The following is a 23,672-nucleotide window of genomic DNA, read 5'->3' as shown; positions in this document are numbered from 1 at the left end:
CTTATATATGTATTCAAAACTGTGTATAGAAAACACACATCTCAATTTCACGTGCTTGGACAATTTAAAACTGAATTTCAGCATCAACTTACAGAATAATTTACCTTTTTGGAGTAGAAAGAGGTCACAAAAGGTTTGATTGCATCAAACTAAATTGATTTCCTCCTTCTTCCCCCTCGAGCTCTAAAAACTCGATTAGTGTGGTAATTTTATTTGGGCAAAAGCGCATCAAATTCGCGTTTTCCATTATTATCATCTTGAGGCATTTTCAGTAAAAAAAAAAAAAAAAAAAAAATTGTGATAATGAAAAATAATATTTGCAATCGGTAACAAAATCTTCCACCATAAGAAGTAAAAGCTCTTCTTCTTATTTCTTGTGTCTCATATCTTACAATCTTACAATTCTGGTGGTTTAATGAGCGGCGGTTTCAACTGGAGTCTTGATTTTGAAGTAAGGATAAACTAATTGGTGAGCAGGTATCATTAGTCTCATTGAATTTGACTATCTCGTTGAAGGAGCAATAGGGAAATTTTGTCTCATGAAAAGTCATATGTAAAAATTTGATAGAAAGCCTGTAAAACTGTGGTGTAAATAGATTAAGGGAGGTGAGAAGAAGAAAAAGAAGGAGGAGGAGGCGGGCGTAAAGAAAACAGCTTAAAGGATTCTATTTTGCAAATTAATGAGCCGAATCAGTTGGGTGAAATTGGATAAAAACTTGACTAGTGTCAAAAAAAGTGTTTTTTTTTTTCCGCTGCACAATAAAATTTTGACATTGAACGGCACCAAAAAATGGAGGACCGAAACCTCCATACATTGTTTCACACACATACACAATCAATATACATACATACATAGTTTGTTCTTGTTTTAGATGCGGCAGTAATTAATTTTGGTTTGTTTCATTAGTGGGGTGAAAATTGATAGATAACAGAAACAGATGTCTGTACAAAAACAGTGGTGGTGCTCTTCTTTTACTTCTCCTATATATATGGCCACTATCTTAGTGTTTTTTTTTTTTTTTATTTTTTATTTTTTATTTTTTATTTTTTATTTTTTTTTCCTTTTTTTCCATCTCACCAATTCCGAATAGAACAGTTTTGATCTTGGAACCCTTCAAAACAAGGTTGGTACTACTAAACAGAGCAATTTATTTGATACATATATGGATATACATACATACATATAAGAAGCCGTCTACCGTTTAACTTTAGCTTATATATATATATATATATATATATATTCTTTTTTCTCACAACTTTCACCTATCCTCTGGGCATACAAATCATTGATCAGAATCAGACTTGATTCATTTCACACCGACCTCAACAACAACAATAATACTAATAACAACAACAACGCAATACATATGCATACTTCCTTAAGGTTACAACAGAGTATCACCTGAACATTGAAAATTTCAAAGGTCGACTCTAGATAAATAAATAAAATTTGGCAATCACGATACTTAAGTAGTCACGACATTTAGATATTAGATATTTCGTTACGACACTGGACATTACGACACTTTTATAATGTTTCTACTATCACTTGGACTAATCCAAGACATACATCAAATTCAATCGACTGGATTATATACAATCAAACCAATCAATGATCAAAGTTCAGTAGGAACTACTGCAAGCTCAATTTACGAACCATTCACTTCTATTAGTATTCTTAAACAACAATTTAACGTTTATAAATTCATTAATCGTTTAATCTATGGAACCAAAAGATTCAACGAATTGTTCCCTCATATTGACAATTTTCTGGTGATAAATAATCAAGGTAAAAACAGTGCTACCAAACGTACATCATTTCCTCAGAATTGTGCAGTTGATGACTTGGATTTGAGGTTCGATGGAGATTCTTCAAATCAAATACAAGTTTTTGATCACGATAATTTAGTTGGTGACTTTGTTGGTGGTGGTGGTGGTGGTAGTGGTAATCACTACAGCAGTCATAACTTATTCCCACCGTTGGATAAGAATGACTTCTATGAAGATCTACACATCCTAAACATTTCCCAGCAGCAGAACTATTTGCCAATAAACAACTCATCGTTGAATAACACTTTACCATTATTCGATGATTTCTTTGAAGCACATCAACATCACCAATTTCTCAATAACAAGGCCATGGATTCTGCAATTAACTATACTTTTAATGAACATATATTTGAAAAAAAAATCATTGCTAGAGCTAAAGCAATGAGTAATATGAACTTATTTGACATAATGCATAAATCAACAATAAGCTTTCAAAGGGCTCGCAATCTGACAAATACAAATTCTTACTACCTAGATGAAGAGCCACAATCTTCACCACCCACACAAGCACAAGCACAAGCACAAGCACAAGCACAAGCATCACAATCACGTTTACTGCCTCTTTATTTTAGTGATTTTGTACAAGGAGTTCGTGCAGTGGACATTCCACCCAGAGTCGAACACCAAGAACAACAAAGTAATGGTGATTTTGCTAGTTATTCCGGCTCATCAATATCATCCAATGATAGTTTTCTTAGTCCTTTGGATGATGAAATTTCCCGTGAGTATCATAAATCATCTCCAGAATCGTCGATTATGGGAAGCAGTATTCCACAAACAGATCAAGATTTACTTGGATCAAAACTTTCAAGAAAAAGGAGACATGAATTTGATTTGGAAAAACGATTATCACATAATGACTCAGATGTTCCCGTTTCCCCGACAACAACAACAGTAACAGCAACAGCAACAAATGTTCACAAAAATGCTAAACTTTTGGAAAAAAAACCAACTTATAAAAAAACAAAAGCCTGTAAACTAAACTTCCATAACAAACACAAAGAAAGCGATGTTCCGTTGATAACCACAACTAAAACAAACAATACAACGGTACGGAAACTTTCATACACCACAAAGAATGGTACGATAAACCATACATTTGAATGTCCACATTGTGAAGCGAATTTCAAAGTCAAGGGCTATCTAACACGTCATTTGAAAAAACACTCTGTAGCGAAAGCATTTATGTGTCCCTTTTATCAAGAGAATGGAAAACTAGGAACAAAATGTCACCCCACGGGTGGGTTTAGTCGAAGAGACACATTTAAGACGCATTTGAAAGCACTTCATTTCATATATCCACCAGGTACAAAATCAAGTGAGCGAAACAGATTTAGTGGACGATGTGCTGGATGTTTTCAATTTTTTGAGAATAATTTACAATGGTTGGAAATGCACATTGAATCTGGTGAGTGTCAAGGAACAGTACAGGTGAAGGAAAAGCTAAGTTTACAACTATTTGAAAGTGGTGGTTGTGCAAGTATTGATATAGGATTGGATGCAGACAGTGAGCACGATGACGAAGATGATATGGAGGATTCATTTCAAGATGATAGTGATGATGATGATGGTGATGATGATGATGATGATAACAATAATGAGGAAGAGGAGAAGAAAGGGGTAGAAGGGAGGGAGGAGAAGAAGAAAAAGAAGGTATAAGAGATAAAAGAGACAAAGGTGCTGCGTTATACATTGCAGTATATCGAAGAAGGAAGTGCCTGATGAAATGGAAAGGAAAAAAGCATTATAGATAGGAGCTGGACTTGACTGTTCTTATATTTTCACTTAATTATAAGAGTGCTTTTTCAGGCATTGTTGTGAATACTTTGTTAATGTAATAATAATAATAATAATAATAGTAATAATAATTAGAATAAAAAGGATGTATTTCGAAAAAACTGCACCTCTGGTTTTATGTTTTACTTCAAAGTTTTTTTTGAAAATTATTTTGAGTTTGAGTTTGAATGGTGGCTGCATAGTGAAAACGGAAAAGGTACCTTTGGAGCTGCTACTACCGTTGTCACTCTCATTGAAGATGCTATGAAAGAAGAGACAGCAAACAGAAATATTGCTCCCAGAATGATGGGGAATTTTTTTTTTTTTTTTCCCAATACAAATTTGCTCTATAAATGGCACAAAAACATTTTGCAACATTTGCAATTTTGCAGCCAATTTTCTTATCAATAAATTTTTTGATGTAAGAGCAAAGTTGGCTCTTACCACATTGAACCCGATTTTAATACAAATAGAAAAGCTTTAGACTAAAGTAAAATAATTCAGAAGTAATATACTAGTGAAAATAGTACAGAAATTCCTTTTGTCCTGTTTACATTTTAATACAACGGTAAATATCTACTTATGGAAGGTAGTTATATTCTTGAGTGTGACAGTTGCTACGCCCCCGAAAGCCGCCTAATATATATATATATAGTGTATGTTTACTTATACGTGATAAAAGTCAAGTAATAAAGTTTTACATTCATTTAGCTTACAGCAACTCGAATTCAGAAAAAAATAAATAATACATCGATATTAACGAGAATGGAAGATTCATGTTGGAAAAATCTACAAGTAAACCACTAAAATGCCATTTTCTTTATTAGAAACAATAATATTATTGAAAGTCGTAGTAGAATTTTTTAAAAAAAAAATAAAATTGAAAAAAAAAAAAAGAAAAAAAAAGAACCAAGTTTCAAATGAGAGAATATGATTGCTCTATATTATTTGTCAAGCAGGGCCAGAAGAACAAAAAAGTTAAAAGAATACTGTAAAATACAACGTTTATAAGTTTCCAGGTTTCAACTCTTTTTCAATACTTTTGTATACACTTTATAGGCTTAAAACAAATCATGGGTTATCCATCGAATTTTAAAGTTGTCACAAGATTATTAACCGAGAACACCTTGCTTGCCTCATCGGCATTTACTAGATTTGACAAGGTCAATTTTGGGAACAGAATGGCTGTGTTTAAAATCATTTCAACTACTGATTCTTTGCCTAAAATTATCCTATGGAGTCCCTTGCCTTATACACCTCAAGTTATTGACATTTTGAAAAATTTTACAGGGGTTTCAACGGAAGCAGATTTGCAAGTCAATTATGTCATTGTGCCTGATAGAGAACATAATTTAGCAGCTGGTGTTTACAAAGAGAAATTTCCACTTGCCAAGATCATTGGGCCTGAAAACACACAGAATATACCATTGGATATAGAATTTACAAAGGAACTAGGTCATAAAGTGATTCTGGGGACAGCTTTGAAACAATTGGTTGATGATGATTTGATCGTGGAAAATTTCGATTTTGTTTATTTACCATATCATGCTAATTCAGAATTGGTGGTGTACCACAAACCAAGCAAAACATTGTTTGAGGCAGATTTACTTTTCAATCTCGGTGTTGATGGAAAATTGGAACAGTTTTCACCAGAAACTGGGTATCCGGAAAATTTCAACCCACACCAAGGTTGGTCATTTGCGACAAGATATTTGCAGCCCAATTCAAAAGTTGGGAAATTTTTATTCAATAGACTTGTCAATAGAGCAAAAAGTCAACCTGGATTAAATGCTATTAACACTTTGGATTTCAAAAATATAGTAATGTGTCATGGTAACATAATTACAGAGAATGCTAAGCAAGCTTTTGAAAACGTGTTTATTAAATGACGTAATCACGTGACTCTAAATAGCCTTGTGCTTATCTGTATGTACCAAAGACTAATCAATGCCGATTAGTTGGTAATCATTTACTAACTACTCATTTTTCTTTTTTTGTTTTTAATAACCCCGCAACATTTAATCCCTCATGATGAGAACTAACTAAGATTGCTTTGAAATTGAGGAGAAGGAGAGGAGAGGAGAGGAGGGGAGAAGGAGAAGAAGAAGGAAAGGGAAGGAAAGGCGATTGCTGCCCACCTTTTGGATGTAATCTTTGTTCAATATATATATATATCAGTATATAGCATAAGAGGTCCCAGGTTCCAAAGAGAAAAAACGATCTTTTTTTTATTTTGCCACTCTATTCTTTGATAGATTTTGTTTGGAAAAATGCCTGATTTGTTTGATAATTTGTTCACCAATATCGGTGCAAAATTTAATGGTGGGACCACAAAGCGTCGTTATTCTGGTGCTAAGCAAGTCAATACCGGGAAATTTTATAGCTACCATAATACTCCAAGTAATAATAATTACTGGCTTCCTAGAAAAGGTTCTACATCACTGGAGATTGAAACGGCTGACTCTAAACTTGAGGTCAATTCCGACCCTGGGATTGATGAAAAGCCATAGTTAATCCAGAGTAAGATTATGGAGAAGGATAATTTCTAGATTAATATTTTGAATAGTTTTATCGTAGAATTTAAAAAAAATACACAAAAAATGTATAAAGTTGCAAAAGTGTAGATATAAGAAATCGTTGAATCGTTGACTTTTGAGTTCATGAGTTTGCTTAGTGATGCAACAAACCAAGCAGCATCAGTAAGGGATGAACCAATGTTTTTAACAAGTAGGTTCTTTCCAACAATAATTAGACAATGTCAAACTATTAGTTTTGTATTTGTCAACACCAGAACCCGACAATTTTGATGTTCTCTTTGATTTCTTGAAACTACTCTTGTCAACAGTGAGGGTAAACTTCTTTTCAAAAATGTCTGTCCAGCCGCACTTCTCATCTTTGACATCGTACTCAACTCCAAAATTATCTGGCAAACAGTGGTAGCCGTCATGCTGACTTGGTAAAACAACTACAGAACTTTCAAAATCAAATGGGTTGTCGAAGTTGAATGCTGCCTTATCACCATGAATCTTGACTGATTTCATATATGATGAGTCTAAGGACACACAAGAAACATCAACCTTGGACTTATCCACGTATGACAATAATGAACTAGGGTTGTATTGTGTTTTACAGCCGAAGGTGATCTTGAAGTGTTTGTCATCGACCTTTTCAACTTTTGAAACAGTGAAACTGACCTTTGGGTAGTATTTGGTTTTCGACGATGTCCTTTTATCTAAAGCGCTTTCACCAGCAAGTTCTTCCCTCAAGGAAAGACCAACACCGACACCAGCATTAACACCAACACCAGCACTAACACCGACACCGGCACCAGCACCGGCACTTACACCAGCATTAACACCTACTCCAGCATTAACACCAGCACTAACACCAGCACCGGCACTTACACCAGCACCAGCACTTACACCAGCATTAACACCAGCACCAACACCAGCACCGGCACTTACACCAGCACCAGCACTTACACCAGCATCGACACCAGCGCTGACTCCAACACTTACACTTGCTCCAATATTGGCAGCGGGGACTACCAGGTAAGGAACAGCAGTGCCGTGGCAAGTATATGCTTTTGGAACTAAGCCAAAGGAAGATGTAAAATCGTAATATTTACCTTTTGGGACAGCAGTGGCATCAGCAGCACCAAACAAAGCTAAAGAAAGAGTCAATAAATATGAGGGATACATTGTAAGAACGAATAGTAGATATAGAACCATGTACAAACTTTTTCTTTGATGAGAAACATGAGGGTACTTATATTCCAATTCCTGAGTATCTTCCTTCTTCTTCTCCTCCTCCTTCCTCTCTCCCTTTCCCACCAAAAGTATTCATCAAAATGAAAATAACCAAAATGTATGGAAATGAAAATAAAAGTAACAATATCTTTGCAAACCAAAAAATAAATAAGGTTTCCCAAGCGTTGATCTTCTTTTAATGAAATTTCCATACAGTTCCCTTTTTTCAATGTTTTTTTTTTTCTTCGAAAACATTATCCAACTTGAAGGTATATTATTTCACTTGTGTAACTCAACTTGAAAAATGGTATTTCTTTGCTTCATACCCCAATTCAAAAGGGGTATTATCTTCATTATCTCTCTCCCCCCCCATTATACTTTTTTTTTCTAAAAATAGCATACCCCGGTCTTTTTTTTTTTACAATGTGGTTTGAGGTTACTGATTTAAAATGCTCAGTACTCTTGTTGTTGGCCAATTTCTAATTTAACCTTTCGCAAAGTATTCTTGACTTCCCCCTAATGTTCTGCTTTGCAAGCTTGTTTGAGAAACTTGAATGTGGTTACTTATTATCCACATAATATTATATTGTTGGAAAAGAAGTTTAGTTCATGAATAGCATAGCATGTACCAAACAAGGGGTTTCAATGAACTAATCTGGTGCCCATTATGTAATTTGAAAAGAGCCAAAAAAAACTGAAATCAAGAAGTTAGAATTGCAAAAATATCTAAAATTTTTCTTTTATTGGACCCTTCAACTTTAAATGCGCAAGGGACCATTGGGAAACGCCTAAGGGGAACAGGAAACAAGGAGACAAGGAGGGAGGAGGAGGAGGAGGGGAAGGGGCAGGGGGATAGAGGACAGAAACAGGGACATGGAGGGAGAGTGTTAGAGGAGAAGAGAAGGAGGCAGGAGATTAGAGGACAAGAGATATAGAAATATGGAACCAATATTGTCTCGTAAAGTAGTAGAGATACGGCATTGTGTAGAGCTAGGTAAAGGTGCATACACATATAGAGACCTACGAAAAATGCTATTGAAACAATAAAAAGTTCTGACCAAATTATGTTGTTTATCGTACACAGGGTTGTAAAAAAAATCCATTAAGTCAAGCTTTGAACAAATAATCTTACTTATTTAATGTAGCATTTTTTTTTTTGTATTTTTGAAAATCCGGCTTGTAAGATTATGAACCAAAAAATAAAAAAGAAAAAAATAAAGTTTAATCAATGGAATAATCTTTATACCTGGGGTAAAAAAAAGAAAACAAAAAGACAAGAACCATTTGGCGCTTTTAATATGTAACCAAAGCAATACATGAAATCTTGTCAAGGGGGATTGTTATTTGCAATACTATGCTTTACAATACTCTTTTTAATTTGGTTTTGAATTATTTTCAAGGGTTTACATAATTGATATCTGATCAAACAAAGGTACGACTTGGCACGACATAGAGCCCTGGCTTTCTCGATGCGACATAAATCGAAACTAAGATATAGGTATGGCACATACTACATACTACTTAACACACAATACATACTACATATTACATATTGCATATTACACAGTAAAAAAAAAGTCAAACTCGAGCCCAATGTGGATTGATTCAGACTATATTCAGCACAGCGGATAAAAGTTTAGATAGATTCTAAATTTAGTTTTACAAAATCAATAAGCTTTTCTCGAGTCTTAAACTAGAGACTTTTCTACACCTTGAAGTAACCTGAAAAAATGCATGAAAAACCTTCTCCGCAAGCTTAATCTTCTACTCAACAAAAGACCGTTTTTTTTGTTTTTTTTTTCGTATATCTCATTATTGCATATCACTTGTACTTTACAAGGAAAGACGGATTTTCTACCTCTAATCATCCGATACTAAAAGTAATTTTGGTGATGCCAATTACACCCTAAAAATTGTTTTTATTACGAGTTATACTTTTCAGCACTGTTTCAAAAGGTTTTCAAACCAGGATTTTATGATCAAGCTGCTTTATTCTTGTGCTAAAAATCCATATCCTCTGATCGATATATTTTGTTCATGGGAACAATGTTTGTTTTTCAACAAAGACAACAAAGAAATAGAGTGATTATTTAGATACCTCCCTAATCAGAATCTCGTCTCGATTTTGAAACAGAGACCTCAAACTAATATTCTTGTTTTTTTATTTCTTCAAGTTGTTGAGATCTAGGTATTAAATTGATCACACAAGATAATTTGTGTCTCATGATATCTATCTTTAGCACGCTCTATTTCTGTCTCATGGTATCTATCTTTAGCTCAATAAATAAACTTTTTTCATCCATAAGTGCAACAAAACTTTAAAAGATGCAAAAAAAAAATATATAGGGGGCAGCAGACAAGATGAAAAAAATGTGGAGCTTGCAAATTCAAACCAAAGTAACTAATTAACCTAAGTGTCACATTTAACACATTCAACACCTTCGATACATTTTCCCTTTTTTCTTCTTCTTTTTTTTTTCTTCTTTAATTCCTGTTGATCGTCGCCAAAATTGAGAAAAAGGACTTGATGATGGTATCGAATTAATAAATTTGCCATTTTTTCTTGAATCTAGACCAAATTCGTGAATATTGCGCGCGCAATTAGACTCTAATGATTTTTGATAAAACTGCGCGGTTCGAGAGTTCAGCCTCAAAGAATGGTAATGATTTTTGAATTGAGACAAACACAGTCTCAATATTACTATGTAACGAGTACCGAGTATTGGGGCAAAAAAACATAATACACTTTTAATAACTTGCTGTGTAATTTGAGACCATTTTGGTATAGCCACATCACACTCTATTGTTTTAAGTACTCACCAATTAAACTTAACAAAAGTATGAAAAAGAAGAAGAAAACCTGTTTTGAGTTCAGTGCTGGTTACAACAGCAATATTCCAATAACTTGAAAGCCGGACACATCCTAAGTTGACTTTTATAGAGCTCTACATCATCACATTACAAGTCTCACATCTCTTATGCATTAGCGTCAAATGCGGCGCCCCATAGAGTGATTTTTTTTTTTTTTTTCATATACCCTTTTGCTGAATTACCCACACCCTTCAAAAAAGTTGTTGGCATATCATCATGTCAACTACCTTCACGAACTCAGATTTATGAAACCACCGTTAATTTTAGTCTATTCACCGCTACCTTAAAAAGCTTCATCCTACGAAATCAATTCCTCCCTTGTTTTTCACTTTAACTATCTCGCCCCCACAACCCCCCTTCCCCCCCTTATCTTTTCTAAAACTTTACATTATCACGCAGAAAAGTACCCCTCCTTCTGCCTCCGACATAAACTTTCAACATTACCAAAACTTTGTAGATGGCCTACTTTTAACCCCTCTTTTGATTCCGAATTGATATAAGTATTTATTGAGAACTCCATTGATCCATATCCACGAATATCAATATACTTCTCTACTCTCTTTTTTTTTTTTTCTTTCTGTTAAGGATACGATGCCAGATCTTTTTGATAATTTCTTCACTTCAATAAGTGCAAAGCTAAACGGCGGTCACACAAAACGTCACTATTCCGCTGATTCGCAAGTCAACACGGGGAAATTTTATAGTTATCATAATACAGCAAGCAATAATAACTATTGGTTGCCTAGAAAAGCGTCAGTTTCACTGGTTGATGATGATGCTGTTAAGCTAGAAGAGGATACAAATGAGAGTGGTGGTGGTAATTTTGGAGCGATTGATAATGAGAAAAAGAGAAGGAGCGCCAGTGAGTGAAACAATTAAGAAAATTGGTTACAGAGATGGTGAAAAGTCCTAGTTTTTCAGTATGTATTTTTGTTTTTATCTTTATCTTTTATTTTGTTCAGTGTTGTTGGATAGCGAGCTTGGTCTATGTAGTTTATATTCAATAAAAGGCTTTTTTTGGTTTGAAAATTTATCTCCTTGTATAAATGTTTGTTCCAACTACTAACATAGATGTAACAGGTGTTATTGAAACAGTATAGGTAGCTCAATGGGAACTTACACTTTGGCTTTATTCTCCTCCCCCCCCCCTCCCCTCTTTACTCTTTACTCTTTACTCTTTACTCTTTACTCTCCACTTTCTACCTTGCTTTTACTCACTTTATAACTATTACCAACAATCCGTATAATGATCTATCAAAAACAACAGAAAAAGCAAGACCGGCTCTTTTTTCTATTAAAACTAGAAGTATCAGAATGTAAATCTTCGTCTCTACCTCCTCCTGCATTATTCTGAATAAAATTATTACTAGCATTCCTACCTTCTTCATATCGATTTTGACTCCCATGGTGTATTGCTAATACTGATTGCAGTATTTTATTTGAGCTTGCTCTCGAATCTTGTTGTTGTTGTTGTTGTTGTATTGCCTGATAGCCATATTTCTTGTACTTGAAAAAAGAAATATTTTGATCCAGCCCACGGCCCAAAAGTGGATGTTGCAGTAGTTGCATCTGTTTTTGTTGTTGCTGTTGTTGCTGCTGTTGCTGTTGCTGTTGCTGTTGCTGTTGTTGATGTTGATGTTGCACTTGATGCGATTTTCTGGGTGGATGCGGGTTCCCATATCCATGCAAATTAGCCTTCTTATTCAATGAAGCATCCCAACCCCGACCATTGTTCAAATCCTCCCAATCGTAACGACCAATACCCTCATTGCCCAATGAAATTAAAGCCTTATCCATTAAACCAATAAGGTAATTGTAATCAGGGGTTTCATCAAATTTTAAACTTCGCACATATGTTAAATACTGTGCAAACTGAATGGGGAATCCGTAACATAGTTCATTTATAGAAGTTGTTTGCTTCTTCATTCCAATTTTTTCGTACTTTTGTTTGTTTGTTGGAGCTTTCAAACCTTGCCAAGGCAAGGATCCTCTTAGGAAATACATAAAAACATGTCCTAGACTCTCCAAATCATCACGTCTCAGCTGTTCTCTTCCCAAATGAGTGTTTATTGACATGTATCTAGCTGTTCCGCTCAATGCTTTTTTCTCTCTATAAGGTATATGGTTTTTAGTTTTCGGATCTCTATATTGTTTAGCCATGCCAAAATCAACAACAAAGATTTGGTTTGCATCTAGTGAATCTGGTCGCCCTATAAGAAAATTGTCTGGCTTTATGTCTCGGTAGATTAAATTGTGCTCATGTATAGATTCGACTCTTCGGATCATTTGCTTTGCCACTTGCAAAACTGTGCTTACACTGAATTTGCGATGGCACCAATCAAACAAGTCTTCTAACGAGGGCCCTAATAGATCAATAATTAAAATAGAATGAACACCTTCTTGACCGAAAAAATACGCTTGTGGTATACCTACAGTATGACTCAATATACGGTATGCTCTGTACTCGTCTCTCAATTGTGGTGCTTCGCATTTGCGAGGCTCAAACTTGATTGCCACTTGCTGGTTATTCAATATGTTGATACCTTCAAATATTATACCAAACGAGCCCTCTCCAATCTTCTTTCCTACTTTGTAGTGTACACCTACTATACTCGAGGACTGAGACATTGCATTGAAGATGACAGACTTCTGAGGGAATTAAGATCCAATTCTATAAGACTTTGACAATGATTTATCCACACTAGAGACTAGACTCGTTTCACTCGTCTAGGCAAAAGAAAGACTTTTTTTTTTTTTTTTTCTTTTTCGTCGTTGTTGTGGTCAAAGTTGCGATTCCCCGTCCTTGCTTCTTTTCTTCGGGGGGATAAAACGGGTTTGGGGATTAGTTTGTAGCACTTTTCAATAGTAGATGATCCAGCTCCAAAAAAAAAAACGCGATAAAATGGGTGGGGTGGGGGGGGGGGGGGGGGGGGGAGGAGGGAATAGTTCAATAGGAAAAGGAAGAAAAACCCTCTACAGTTTAATGAGATACGCGGCGATATAAGTGGTACGAAAATCAAATTTTTTTTATATCAAATTTTTTTTTTTTGTTTTTCCATGAGGGGGACGACACATTACCGCCTGAATTGTGGTGTAGGGGAAAAATGATGGTTGGGGCGAGTATTGAATTACTTGTTCATCTATTCTTGCGCGACTTGCTCACGTTGACGTTGAAGAAGGAATGAAAAAAAGGCATCGCTCAAACCTCAGTGGAAAAAAAAAAAAGTAGTAATGGTTGTGATAGTGGTAGGTGAGTGGTAGGTAAGGAAGTAGGTAAGGAAGTAGTAATAGAGAGCCAATTAGAGGTTAGAAACATTTCTCTTTTGTTTTCAAATTTGTGTGTGTGTGTGTGTGAGTGTGAGTGTGAGTGAAATGACGGGGTATGTTACTAATCAGATGGTATATGCATACCACGGCCCATTAATCTATGAGGCGAAAATCATCAAGGTTAAAAAAGCCGATGAATCGTATATCCTCAATAGTGATTTGCAAAAAGAAACTTTTGAGCAGAATAGCGGTAAGTTTGATGTCTTAAAATGGGAAGGACTTGATGCATATTTGTTACATTACCAAGGCTGGAACTCTAAATGGGACGAGTGGGTAGGGTTTGATCGGATTCTAGAGATAAACGAAGAGAATAAGTTTAAGAAATTGGAATTGGAACAGTTGACCAAGAAGAAAAAGAGTAAGCGGGAAAGCAACTCGTCTGATAATGGCAAGGGTGGTGGCAGCGGTAATAAGAGGCTGAAGATTTCAAGTACAAGTGCTGGGAATGGTTCAAAGTTGCAGCAAAAGAAGATATCAACCATCAATCTCAAATTCCCAGTAGAGTTGAAATACGTGCTTGTTAACGATTGGCAGTATATTACAAAAGATAAAAAGTTGGTGAAACTCCCAACGGAGTACTCTGTAAATTCAATATTACAGGAGTACAAGAGCTGGAGATCAAGCAAACTACAAAAACATCAAGTTTCAATATTGGTGGAAATTATCACCGGCCTTGAATTGTATTTTAATAAAGCGGTTACACTAGTCTTGCTTTATAAAAATGAGCGGTTACAACATCTCGGGCTAATCAAGAATAATACTATAACGAGAGATATGGGGAATAGTAAAGTGTATGGATATGAACATTTACTAAGATTATTAATTTCGTTCCCCAATTTGATTAGCCAAACTACAATGGATTCGTTAAGTATCAGTGTATTAGTACTGGAGTTGGAAGAATTGTTGAACTACTTGAAAGAGAATATGACAGTCTACCAAAATGATTACGAATACACAAGCCCACAATACGATAGTTTAGCAAGGTCCTAGACAATAAGCCCACAATACGATAGTAGAGGTCCTAGACAATAAGCCCATAATGTGATAGTAGAGAGGTCCTAGACAATAGTAGAGAGGTCCTAGTTTTCACCAATAAAGGATTGGGCATCAATAGGATACTGGATAGACAAGTATCGAGAAGAGCGAGATATTGACATCATCTCGCTCTGCTCGATAGTGTCTCTCGGTAGTGATTGTAACAAGCTACTGAGTATTGCTCGATAGTGTTGTAACAAGTTACTGAGTGATGCTCCACTATCTCGCTCTGCTCGATAGTGTCGCTCTGCTCGATAGTGTCGCTAAAGGATTGGGCATCAATAGAATACTGGATAGAATCCGACAATACAAGTATTTACTTTCAATCTCTATCCCAATTGCAATAGCTACCCCCCTCACACTCTTCCTATTTGACAGAAACCGTTAAATTTAACACTTAAACAAAAGGAATTAATCTTTTTTCTTAGTAAAGCGATTTGCAACTATTGGAAATTTTTCAAAAAGTAGTAATAGGTATTAGGAGTAATAATAAATAATAGCAGTACTGGCGGCGCTAACGACACGTATTCCGTTGACCAATGAGAGTGAAATCGGTGCTATTACAGATATATGCGTGTTCTTTCTTAACGACGGTATTTGCACTGTTGTCTAATATCTCATTTGAAAAACTTCAGAAACGTCATCAAGATGTTGAATCAATATTTTCGTCAAAAGGTCCCACGTCTCTTGTATTGCAAGAGTTTGATAAGTTGGTCCACGATTTGGAATTGGCTATAGAAGGTGATAATGACTCAATAGTGGGGAAGAAAGTTGGCTCCTTGTTAATGCCTCAGGTGCTCTTCAAAAGAGCAATGATTGAGATCAATTTGAATAAGGACACGTTGGCAATTATTGACTTGCAACAGGTGTTGGGCCTTGCACCAGCAATGACCCCAGCTAGAGATAAACTTGTTGAGTTGTTGATATCTAGAGGCGATTTTGAAAAGTTGGAAGCCTTTCTTGAGGAGAAGGACAAAAAGAAGGAGAGGGATAACTCGGAGATTTGGCAGGTTATAAATAATTACAAGACACACTGGAAACAAGCAAATTTAGCTTATAACCAAAAGAATTATGAAGGATGCGTAGATGAATTGAATAAGGTGGTGGACATTTGTTCGTCAAATTACGAAGTGTGGAAGTTGTACTTGAATTGTCAATTGCAAAATTACAAGAATAATTCCACAAAATACTATACATTTGATAATGAATCACAACCATTGAACAAGATCATCATTAAGATACTCTTAAACATTATCAAGATCAGACCTTATCAAACATGGAGCTACGATTTATTATCCAAGTTTCAAATCTACACAGAGATTAATTTTGAACAAGCTCAAAATAGTATCAAAAGTTGTATTCAAATAGATAATGAATCCGATTGCGGAGCAATGGCGAAATTTTGCTCGCGATTTAGTGAATTTTTCAAAGCTTTGGAAACTTATTCTATACTCAATGATCATTTGTGCAGTGAGCTGCTGGATTTGAAGGCAGAGGATATGAATAATTATAAAATTGATTATAAGCAAGTAGCTAACTTTTTGCTCAATGATAAGGTATCTAATGAAGTTAAACGGAAAGGGTTTAAAAACAACTTTGAGTATTTGAGATTCAAGGGGGAAGAATTCTCAAAAGAGTATACACATTTCGGTGATGGCGATGAGTTGATATTCTTGGCTGATTTGCAAAAGATAGCTTGTGAATCATTGATTCAAATTGGTGATTCAAAGTATTCGGCATTTTGTAGCAAGATCAAGGATAGTCGCGAGCACCCACACTTTTTTCCAAATTACATTCCTCAAATCGATAAGTTATTGAAACAGAAGAAATTTGCTGAAGCAGAGGAAATCTTGGGAAGATTCAACAAAAATGTCAAACAAACTGAATTGTTTAAAAATCGGGCCTCGAAAGTTGAACAATGGAGGCAACAGCAACAGCAACAACAATATCAACAACATCAACAACATCAACAGCAACAACGACAGCGTTACCACCAGCAGCAGCAGCGACAACAACAGCAACAATACCAGCAGCAGCAGCAGCAGCAGTATCGACAGCCCAATAGGAAATCCAAAAATGACTATTACAAAATCCTAGATATTCCACACGATGCCGATGAGAAAACTATTCGGAAAGGTTATAAAACACAAACACTCAAGTACCATCCAGACAAATACAAAGGTAAAGACTTATCATCTGAACAGATTGAGAAGAAGATGCAAGACATAAATAAGGCATATGAAATACTTTCCGATAAGGAGTTAAGAGAAAGGTATGATCGTGGAGATGATCCTAATGATCCTATGAACACGGCACAAAGTCAACCACAATGGCAACAATACCGAGGGTCATCTAATCCTCACGGACAAGAACAATATACGTTCAATTTTGGTGGTGCAAACAGTCATGATTTTTTTCAACAATTCTTTGGTGGTATGGGCGGTATGGGCGGTATGGGCGGCATGGGTGGCATGGGTGGCCATCATCAAAAAGTTAAAATAAAGAGGAATACAAAAAAGAGAAAGAGGAATTCATAGAAGAATGGAAAAAGAAAAAATTTAGAAACCAATACCCTAATATACTGTTGATTTAAACTTGTTTATTTTGCTCTGCTCTACTCTTCTCTACTTTACTTTACTTTACTTTACTTTACTCTACTTTACTCTACTCTGCTCTATACACCATCCACTACTCTACACTATCTCGCTCTCCTCGATAGTGTTTTGTTTTGTTCTACTCCGCTCTGCTATAGCTCTGCCTGTACTTAGTAGTGTACGACAGGACTACTAACACCTATACCCAACACCTATATCTCCAAGTGATATCAATCAAATTTTGCAATGGTTTCCCTTTTTTGGCGATGACATAATCTCTTACATAATCCACAACCGTTTTTCCATCAGATAAGGAAAATCCAGAAGTGCCAAAAAAAGAACCATCGACGAAATAGGATTGTCTTTCTTGTCATTGCAACTGTAGTAGACATACTTATTTGCTCTATTTTTTTTTTTTGTTAGTATTAGTGGCTTTTAAAAGATGAAGCTTTTTTCAGTAGCCACGTTACTGGCTATCTTATCCACCATTGATGCGTCTCCTGCTTTTAAATTGCTGGAGAGTAATATCTTGATCAATCAAAAAGACTTTCAATCATCTGAGGATGCCGCTGTTGCTGCTGCTGCTGCTGCTGCTGCTGCTGTTGGGGGTAGCAGCAGTGACGAAGGTGCCGGTGGTGATTCCGATATTGCTGCTTCTCAGCTTTATGAGGATTTTGAGCCATTTGCTTTGGATGAGGATTTAATTGACGAGACAATATATAGTCAATTACCCGAAATCGATAGTGAAAAATTGCAAAGTTTAGTTGATCGAGCTAATTTGAGAAAAAGAGCTGAAACTTTGTATGCCATTGCTCAGAAATCACAACACAAGTATGGACATCCAACTAGAGTTATTGGTTCTCCTGGACATTTTGCTACTGTTCATTATATCATTCGAGAATTGCGTAAGTTGCACGGATATTATAATATCAAAACCCAAAGCTTTAAAGCAGTTGATGGTCACGTTGATTCGTTTTCGTTACTAATTGATGGGATACAACCGAAAAATTTGCAGGCGTTGGCTTTGACACCGCCCACACCTGATAAGAAACCAGTTCATGGATCATTGACTCTTGTTTTGAATAATGGCTGTTCTTTGCATGATTTTCCACAAATAGCCAAGGACAATATCGTGTTGATTAAACGAGGTGAATGTTCTTTTGGCGATAAATCAAGAAATGCTGGTAAAGTAGGAGCCAAAGCTGCAATTATATATGACTCGAACGGTCCATTACTGGGTACTTTGGGTACACCAATTGGGGAAGAAGTACCTACATTATCAGTTGATCAAAAAGACGTTGCTTCATATATTGACGAATTGAACAAGAATCCAAACCACAAATTCGAGACTACATTATATATCGATTCCTATGTAAAGAATATTACTACATTGAATGTTGTTGCAGAAACAGTATTTGGAGATCACAACAACGTTGTTAGCTTAGGAGCGCATTCAGATTCAGTTGGCGCGGGACCCGGTATAAACGATGATGGTTCAGGGACAATTTCATTGTTGGAAGTTGCCAAAATATTGAAAGATTTTAAAATCAATAATGCAGTTAGATTTGCATGGTGGGCAGCTGAAGAAGAAGGGTTATTAGGCTCCGAATATTATGCTAGTCATTTAACTCAAGAGGAAAATTCCAAGATTCGATTATTTATGGATTACGATATGATGGCTTCACCAAATTATGAGTATGAGATTTATAATGCAAACAATAAAGATCATCCTCAAGGTAGTGGAGACTTGAAGGATCTTTATGTTGCTTGGTATGAAAAACATGGATTGAACTATACATTTGTTCCCTTTGATGGCAGATCAGATTATGTTGGATTTATCAACAATGGTATACCAGCCGGTGGTATTGCAACTGGAGCAGAGGGTGTTAAGAATAGCACATCAAGAGAGAAATTTGGTGGAGAGGTTGGGAAATGGTTTGATCCATGTTATCATCAAAAATGTGACGATTTATCTAATCCAAATTATGATGCATGGGAAATCAATACTAAGTTAATTGCTCATTCTGTTGCTGTGTATGCCAAATCATTCGAAGGGTTCCCTAAAAGAGAATTAAAAGAGGATAAGGTACAATTGAGTAGTAGTAGTAGTACACCCGAGTTTGGTACCGAATTTATCAGAAGAGGTGATAAATTTGTTATTTAAGCTAAACGAGGGGAGGATTGATAATAGGTAGTTTAGATTAGAGTACAGACTATATATAGTAGAGGAGAAAAGAGACGATTGAGATAACGAGTTTAGCGACACTGACTACACAGACACTATCGGCTTTAGATAGGTGGCTGTTTGGAGAGATGTTCGGTATAAGGATGCAATCTAACCCGTGTGTCCACCCTTACATCACGCGACCAGTCCAAATCATATACACGTGACTGTTTGAAAGTTTAGGAGGCTTCAACATAAGAGCAAGGCTAACAACAACATGTCTACCACATAGATCACGTGACTCTAATAAAACGCAACGGAACAATTTTGAAGGTTTTTTTTTTTTATTTATTTATTTATTTATTTATTTTATGACTGCGTAACTTAGATTTTCTCAAAAAGCGGCTTTTACTCTCTTCATCGGAACAACTCTTTCAATCAGATCCTTATTCTAGCCGGTTGATTTGAAAAAGAAGATATAACAGTTATTGAGAAACTGAGAGGGCGCAGATACAGTTACGGCTACAACTGTAACTGTAACTGAAATTGTTACCATAGCTGCTGTAGCTGCAGCTGCAACGAATAAGGTGATTCGATTCTAATGGCTAAAAAAAAAAATGTGGGGAGATTTTTAAGGTATGATGTTTATTATACTTTAAGAGTGGGGTGACCGAGACCTGTTATCACCAGATAGTTACTAGTGGCGTATATGCCACGTCACTATATTAAAAAAAAAAACAAAAAAAAAACAGGAGTTGGTGTGTGTATACATGATTGAAGCAAGACAAGTTTCTCCGGTTATAGTGAAAATTCCCTGCAATGTATGGTAGTGAGACTTGTGTTTGGTTTCATGGCGAGTGGTTTGGTTTTGGTACATCATGTGAGGGAGTCATTCCTTTCTGTACCAAAACAATAGAAAAGATAGCTTTTCTATTGTTCACACGACTCTTTTCAAATTCTGGGTATAGTTCAACTTTGTGTTTTTTTACCCCCTAAAAGTTGAGCTTGGATCCAAATATACATATATAAACTATCCAACAACATAGAACAGCTGTTTTCAAAGACCCAACCATTAGTAACGGCATATGGCAGCCACTACAACAATCTTCGTAAACATCTACTATACCAACGACAACATATTTTGTAAGGGATCCAAAATTAGAGACACTAATTTCTCTCCCAACTCTTTCTCTCTCTCTTGCAACAATCAAGTATATTTTTTTTATTTCCAGCTTTTTACTTGGAGTGTCTCGGTGACAACCTGTGTGTAGAGGTAAAAACTAAAGAGGATGTAGAGGTAAAGACTAAAGAGGATGTGTTGCTCGAGAATTAATTGAAATAAGTTAGCCAATTGTATATGACTAAGTTTGATCTCTAGTGGTCTTGTTTGATCTCTAGTAAGATTGTTTGTTAGAATTGTTTGTTTGATCAGTATATTGGTAGGTTGTTGTAACAACAACCTAGTATACTGTACTATATTTTGGTTACCTCTTACCTCTTACCTCTTTTGAGGGGAAGATTTTGAGGTCAGGCATAATTTAAAATTTCCAAGGCCAACACAGAAAAGGGGAAGGGGGGGGGGCAGGAAAGTTAGGGCAGAAAAAACTTGCATATAAATTTTGACTGAGAGTATTTAACCACCAGGAAATTCCCACATTTTCAAAAATCAAAAGTTTCAAAACCCCTTCTTTTTCTTTTCAATTTCTTTCTTTTAAATTTTCCTTTTTACTTCAATTTACTAAGTTGATCAATCAATTGAGTTAGTATTTTATAACTTCTGAAACTTTGTTAATTTGTTAGTGTTAGTTTGTTAGTTTCTTTGTTAGTTGTTAGTTTTGCAGCCAAAAAAAAAAACAGATTAAACTTAAAAAAAAAAAAGTAGATAAAAACCAAAAAGGCAGTAAGATTTGATCTTGAGTTATTGCCTTTGTTTTACTAATCTGGAAAAAGTGTTGAATATCTTTACTATAAACACTTTTGTATAACTTGAAAAGAGCTTTTCTAAGAGAATCATGGGGGCAAGCAAGAAAAAGTCCAAATCAGAGTCTTTGCCATTAGATTTGAGCAGTATTAAACCATTGGAACATTTACAGGCAGTTCCTAAAGCAAGATCTTCTTCAATTACTTCAGTTGAATCAGCTGATGAACCAAGTGGATATAAACAAGTTTTGTTGCCACCAACAATTCGTGAATTTGATGAGTTGGAGCAATTTGAAGCTTTTGTAAGAGATGAAACTTGGGATAACGAATTTGACTATTTCCATGGTAAATTACACTATTATCCTCCATTTGTAATGAAGGAATGTCAAAATAACATTGAGAAGATTAAACCAACAATGAATAAAAATTCTAAAAAATTTAGACGTAATTTGCAACATCATATTCAAAAGCACTTGATTAAGGATTTGGAAAAATGTTGTGGTTACGAATTAAGTTTCGATAAAGCCGAAGTTATTGAAACTCCAGAGAAACTTGTTTGGAAATTCAAAGATGAAACCGACCATGGTTTTAGCAAAGAAGAGGAAGATTTGTATAACAGACATTGGAAATTGCAACTTGATATTTCTTGCACAAATGATAGTGCAATGGTTGATGTTGATTATAGATCAATTCCAATCTAATAATAATAATTAAAAAAAATAAAAGAGAGAAAACAAAAGACAAATAAAGGTGAAAAATATACACCATCATGCTTATGATGGTACATATATATATATATATATATGCACATGTGTATAGTTTGTCTTTTTCCTTCTTTTTGAAACCTTTCCTTTTTTACGATAAAGATGAGATTTACGAAGAGAAACGAAATAGTATGATGGATGAATGAATGAAGTAATGAAAATGATTAAATGATTTTAAAAAAAGTTGATTCTTTTTCTTTCTCTTATTTTCTCCTTTTCCTTTTACAATGTTGTCAAGTTTGATAATTAGAACTTTGGATACATTATATCTATTTAAACAACTTTTGAAGTGATACAGTACCCTCATCATTCTTTGACATCACTTTAGCCACAGCCAACTCGAAATCCTCTTGAGTGACATGTATTCTTCTTTCTCGAAGAGCATACATACCTGCTTCGGTACAAACACCCTTTACATCAGCACCAGAACAACCATTCATCTTTTCTGCAATCTTTTTCAAATTTATACCTCTTGTCAAATTCATTGATCTAGAGTGAATTTTCAAAATATCGGTTCTTGCTTGTAATGTAGGTGCAGGAAATTCAATTTTTCGATCTATTCTACCAGGTCTCAACAATGCTGGGTCCAAGATATCCAATCTATTAGTGGCCATAATAATTTTTATATCCTTAGAACTTTCAAATCCATCTAATTGATTCAATAACTCCAACATTGTACGTTGAACTTCAGAATCTCCTCCTGAAGAGCCTTCAACTCTAGATGATCCAATGGAATCAATTTCGTCCATAAATATAATCGAAGGCGCATGTTCCCTAGCCATAACAAACAATTCTCGAACCATTCTTGACCCTTCACCAATATATTTTTGAACCAACTCTGAACCTGAAACCCTGATGAACTTACACTCGGTATGATGAGCCACTGCTCTAGCCAACAAAGTCTTGCCGGTACCTGGTGGGCCATACAATATAACACCTTTAGGTTGAGCTATACCCAAACTCGAAAACAATTCAGGATACTTTACTGGTAATTCAATAACTTCTTTAATTTCTTTGATTTGTTTATCTAGTCCACCAACCATGTCGTAAGTGGAATCGGGAACTTTTTCAACCATCATTAAAGAAACCAATGGATCTACTTTATTGGGCAAAATCTTGTACAAATCATGGCTGTCAGCCTTCAAACATACTCTAACGGATGGTGTCAATTTCTTCACATCAACATCCTTTGTGACATTAACAATGTACTTTCCCTCGGGATGGATCTTCACCAATACTTTTTTCAACCCCATCACCTTGATGACTTCTCCTACAAACGAACCTGGTTCCTGTAATAAACGTAACTCATCTTTCAATTGTCTTACATTATTGTTCAACTTGTTACGTTGAGCTTCTATTCGACGTAAATTTTGAGCAGTTTGCTGTATTTGAATCTCAGTTTCCTGTATCTGCTGTTCAAAGTAAGGACGTATCCCACCCTCGTGAACATACGGTTTATCAATCGTCGTCGTCATATATCTTTAAAACAGTATTCCTCTCAATCAAATCAATCTAAGTTCTACAATTTTCCACCTACTCTTCTCTTGTCGCTCTTTGTATTGCCATCCGAAAAAGTGAGTAGTGTATTCATGACAAAAAAAATATATATATCTGGTACTGGTCGTGCAAAATAAATAAATCA

At 35.5% G+C, this 23,672-nt stretch overlaps 9 protein-coding genes across 9 annotated transcripts; 6 read left to right on the top strand and 3 right to left on the bottom strand. All coding sequences in view use genetic code 12, as the record gives it.

Moving 5' to 3' along the window:
- Window positions 1-1,533: 1,533 nt before the first annotated feature.
- On the top strand, window positions 1,534-3,489 carry STP1 (Stp1p; the record flags this gene model as incomplete). The annotated part of the gene is made up of 1 exon (XM_049326914.1): window positions 1,534-3,489. The coding sequence occupies one exon, from the start codon at window positions 1,534-1,536 to the stop codon at window positions 3,487-3,489; it is 1,956 nt and encodes a 651-aa protein (XP_049181855.1).
- A 1,190-nt stretch (window positions 3,490-4,679) lies between these two features.
- KGF56_000950 (uncharacterized protein) lies at window positions 4,680-5,495 on the top strand (the record flags this gene model as incomplete). Its single annotated transcript, XM_049326913.1, has 1 exon — window positions 4,680-5,495. The coding sequence occupies one exon, from the start codon at window positions 4,680-4,682 to the stop codon at window positions 5,493-5,495; it is 816 nt and encodes a 271-aa protein (XP_049181854.1).
- A 381-nt stretch (window positions 5,496-5,876) lies between these two features.
- KGF56_000949 (uncharacterized protein) lies at window positions 5,877-6,116 on the top strand (the record flags this gene model as incomplete). The annotated part of the gene is made up of 1 exon (XM_049326911.1): window positions 5,877-6,116. The coding sequence occupies one exon, from the start codon at window positions 5,877-5,879 to the stop codon at window positions 6,114-6,116; it is 240 nt and encodes a 79-aa protein (XP_049181853.1).
- Window positions 6,117-6,326: 210 nt separating this feature from the next.
- Window positions 6,327-7,307, bottom strand: KGF56_000948 (uncharacterized protein; the record flags this gene model as incomplete). The annotated part of the gene is made up of 1 exon (XM_049326910.1): window positions 6,327-7,307. One exon carries the CDS (start codon window positions 7,305-7,307, stop codon window positions 6,327-6,329), a length of 981 nt encoding a protein of 326 aa, XP_049181852.1.
- Window positions 7,308-10,817: 3,510 nt separating this feature from the next.
- On the top strand, window positions 10,818-11,096 carry KGF56_000947 (uncharacterized protein; the record flags this gene model as incomplete). Its single annotated transcript, XM_049326909.1, has 1 exon — window positions 10,818-11,096. The coding sequence occupies one exon, from the start codon at window positions 10,818-10,820 to the stop codon at window positions 11,094-11,096; it is 279 nt and encodes a 92-aa protein (XP_049181851.1).
- A 384-nt stretch (window positions 11,097-11,480) lies between these two features.
- KGF56_000946 (casein kinase) lies at window positions 11,481-12,854 on the bottom strand (the record flags this gene model as incomplete). Its single annotated transcript, XM_049326908.1, has 1 exon — window positions 11,481-12,854. One exon carries the CDS (start codon window positions 12,852-12,854, stop codon window positions 11,481-11,483), a length of 1,374 nt encoding a protein of 457 aa, XP_049181850.1.
- A 768-nt stretch (window positions 12,855-13,622) lies between these two features.
- Window positions 13,623-19,346, top strand: KGF56_000945 (APE3; the record flags this gene model as incomplete). The annotated part of the gene is made up of 3 exons (XM_049326907.1): window positions 13,623-14,536; window positions 15,133-17,039; window positions 17,644-19,346. The coding sequence occupies 3 exons, from the start codon at window positions 13,623-13,625 to the stop codon at window positions 19,344-19,346; spliced, it is 4,524 nt and encodes a 1,507-aa protein (XP_049181849.1).
- Window positions 19,347-21,358: 2,012 nt separating this feature from the next.
- On the top strand, window positions 21,359-21,967 carry UCF1 (Ucf1p; the record flags this gene model as incomplete). Its single annotated transcript, XM_049326906.1, has 1 exon — window positions 21,359-21,967. One exon carries the CDS (start codon window positions 21,359-21,361, stop codon window positions 21,965-21,967), a length of 609 nt encoding a protein of 202 aa, XP_049181848.1.
- A 332-nt stretch (window positions 21,968-22,299) lies between these two features.
- On the bottom strand, window positions 22,300-23,505 carry RPT6 (proteasome regulatory particle base subunit; the record flags this gene model as incomplete). The annotated part of the gene is made up of 1 exon (XM_049326905.1): window positions 22,300-23,505. The coding sequence occupies one exon, from the start codon at window positions 23,503-23,505 to the stop codon at window positions 22,300-22,302; it is 1,206 nt and encodes a 401-aa protein (XP_049181847.1).
- Window positions 23,506-23,672: the final 167 nt, after the last annotated feature.

The sequence above is a fragment of the Candida oxycetoniae genome (assembly GCF_023343755.2).
Source record: "Candida oxycetoniae strain CBS 10844 chromosome Unknown scaffold4, whole genome shotgun sequence".
Lineage (NCBI taxonomy): Eukaryota > Fungi > Ascomycota > Pichiomycetes > Serinales > Debaryomycetaceae > Lodderomyces > Lodderomyces oxycetoniae.
Note: the sequence above shows the minus strand (reverse complement) of the source record. Positions and strands in the feature narration are given on the sequence as shown.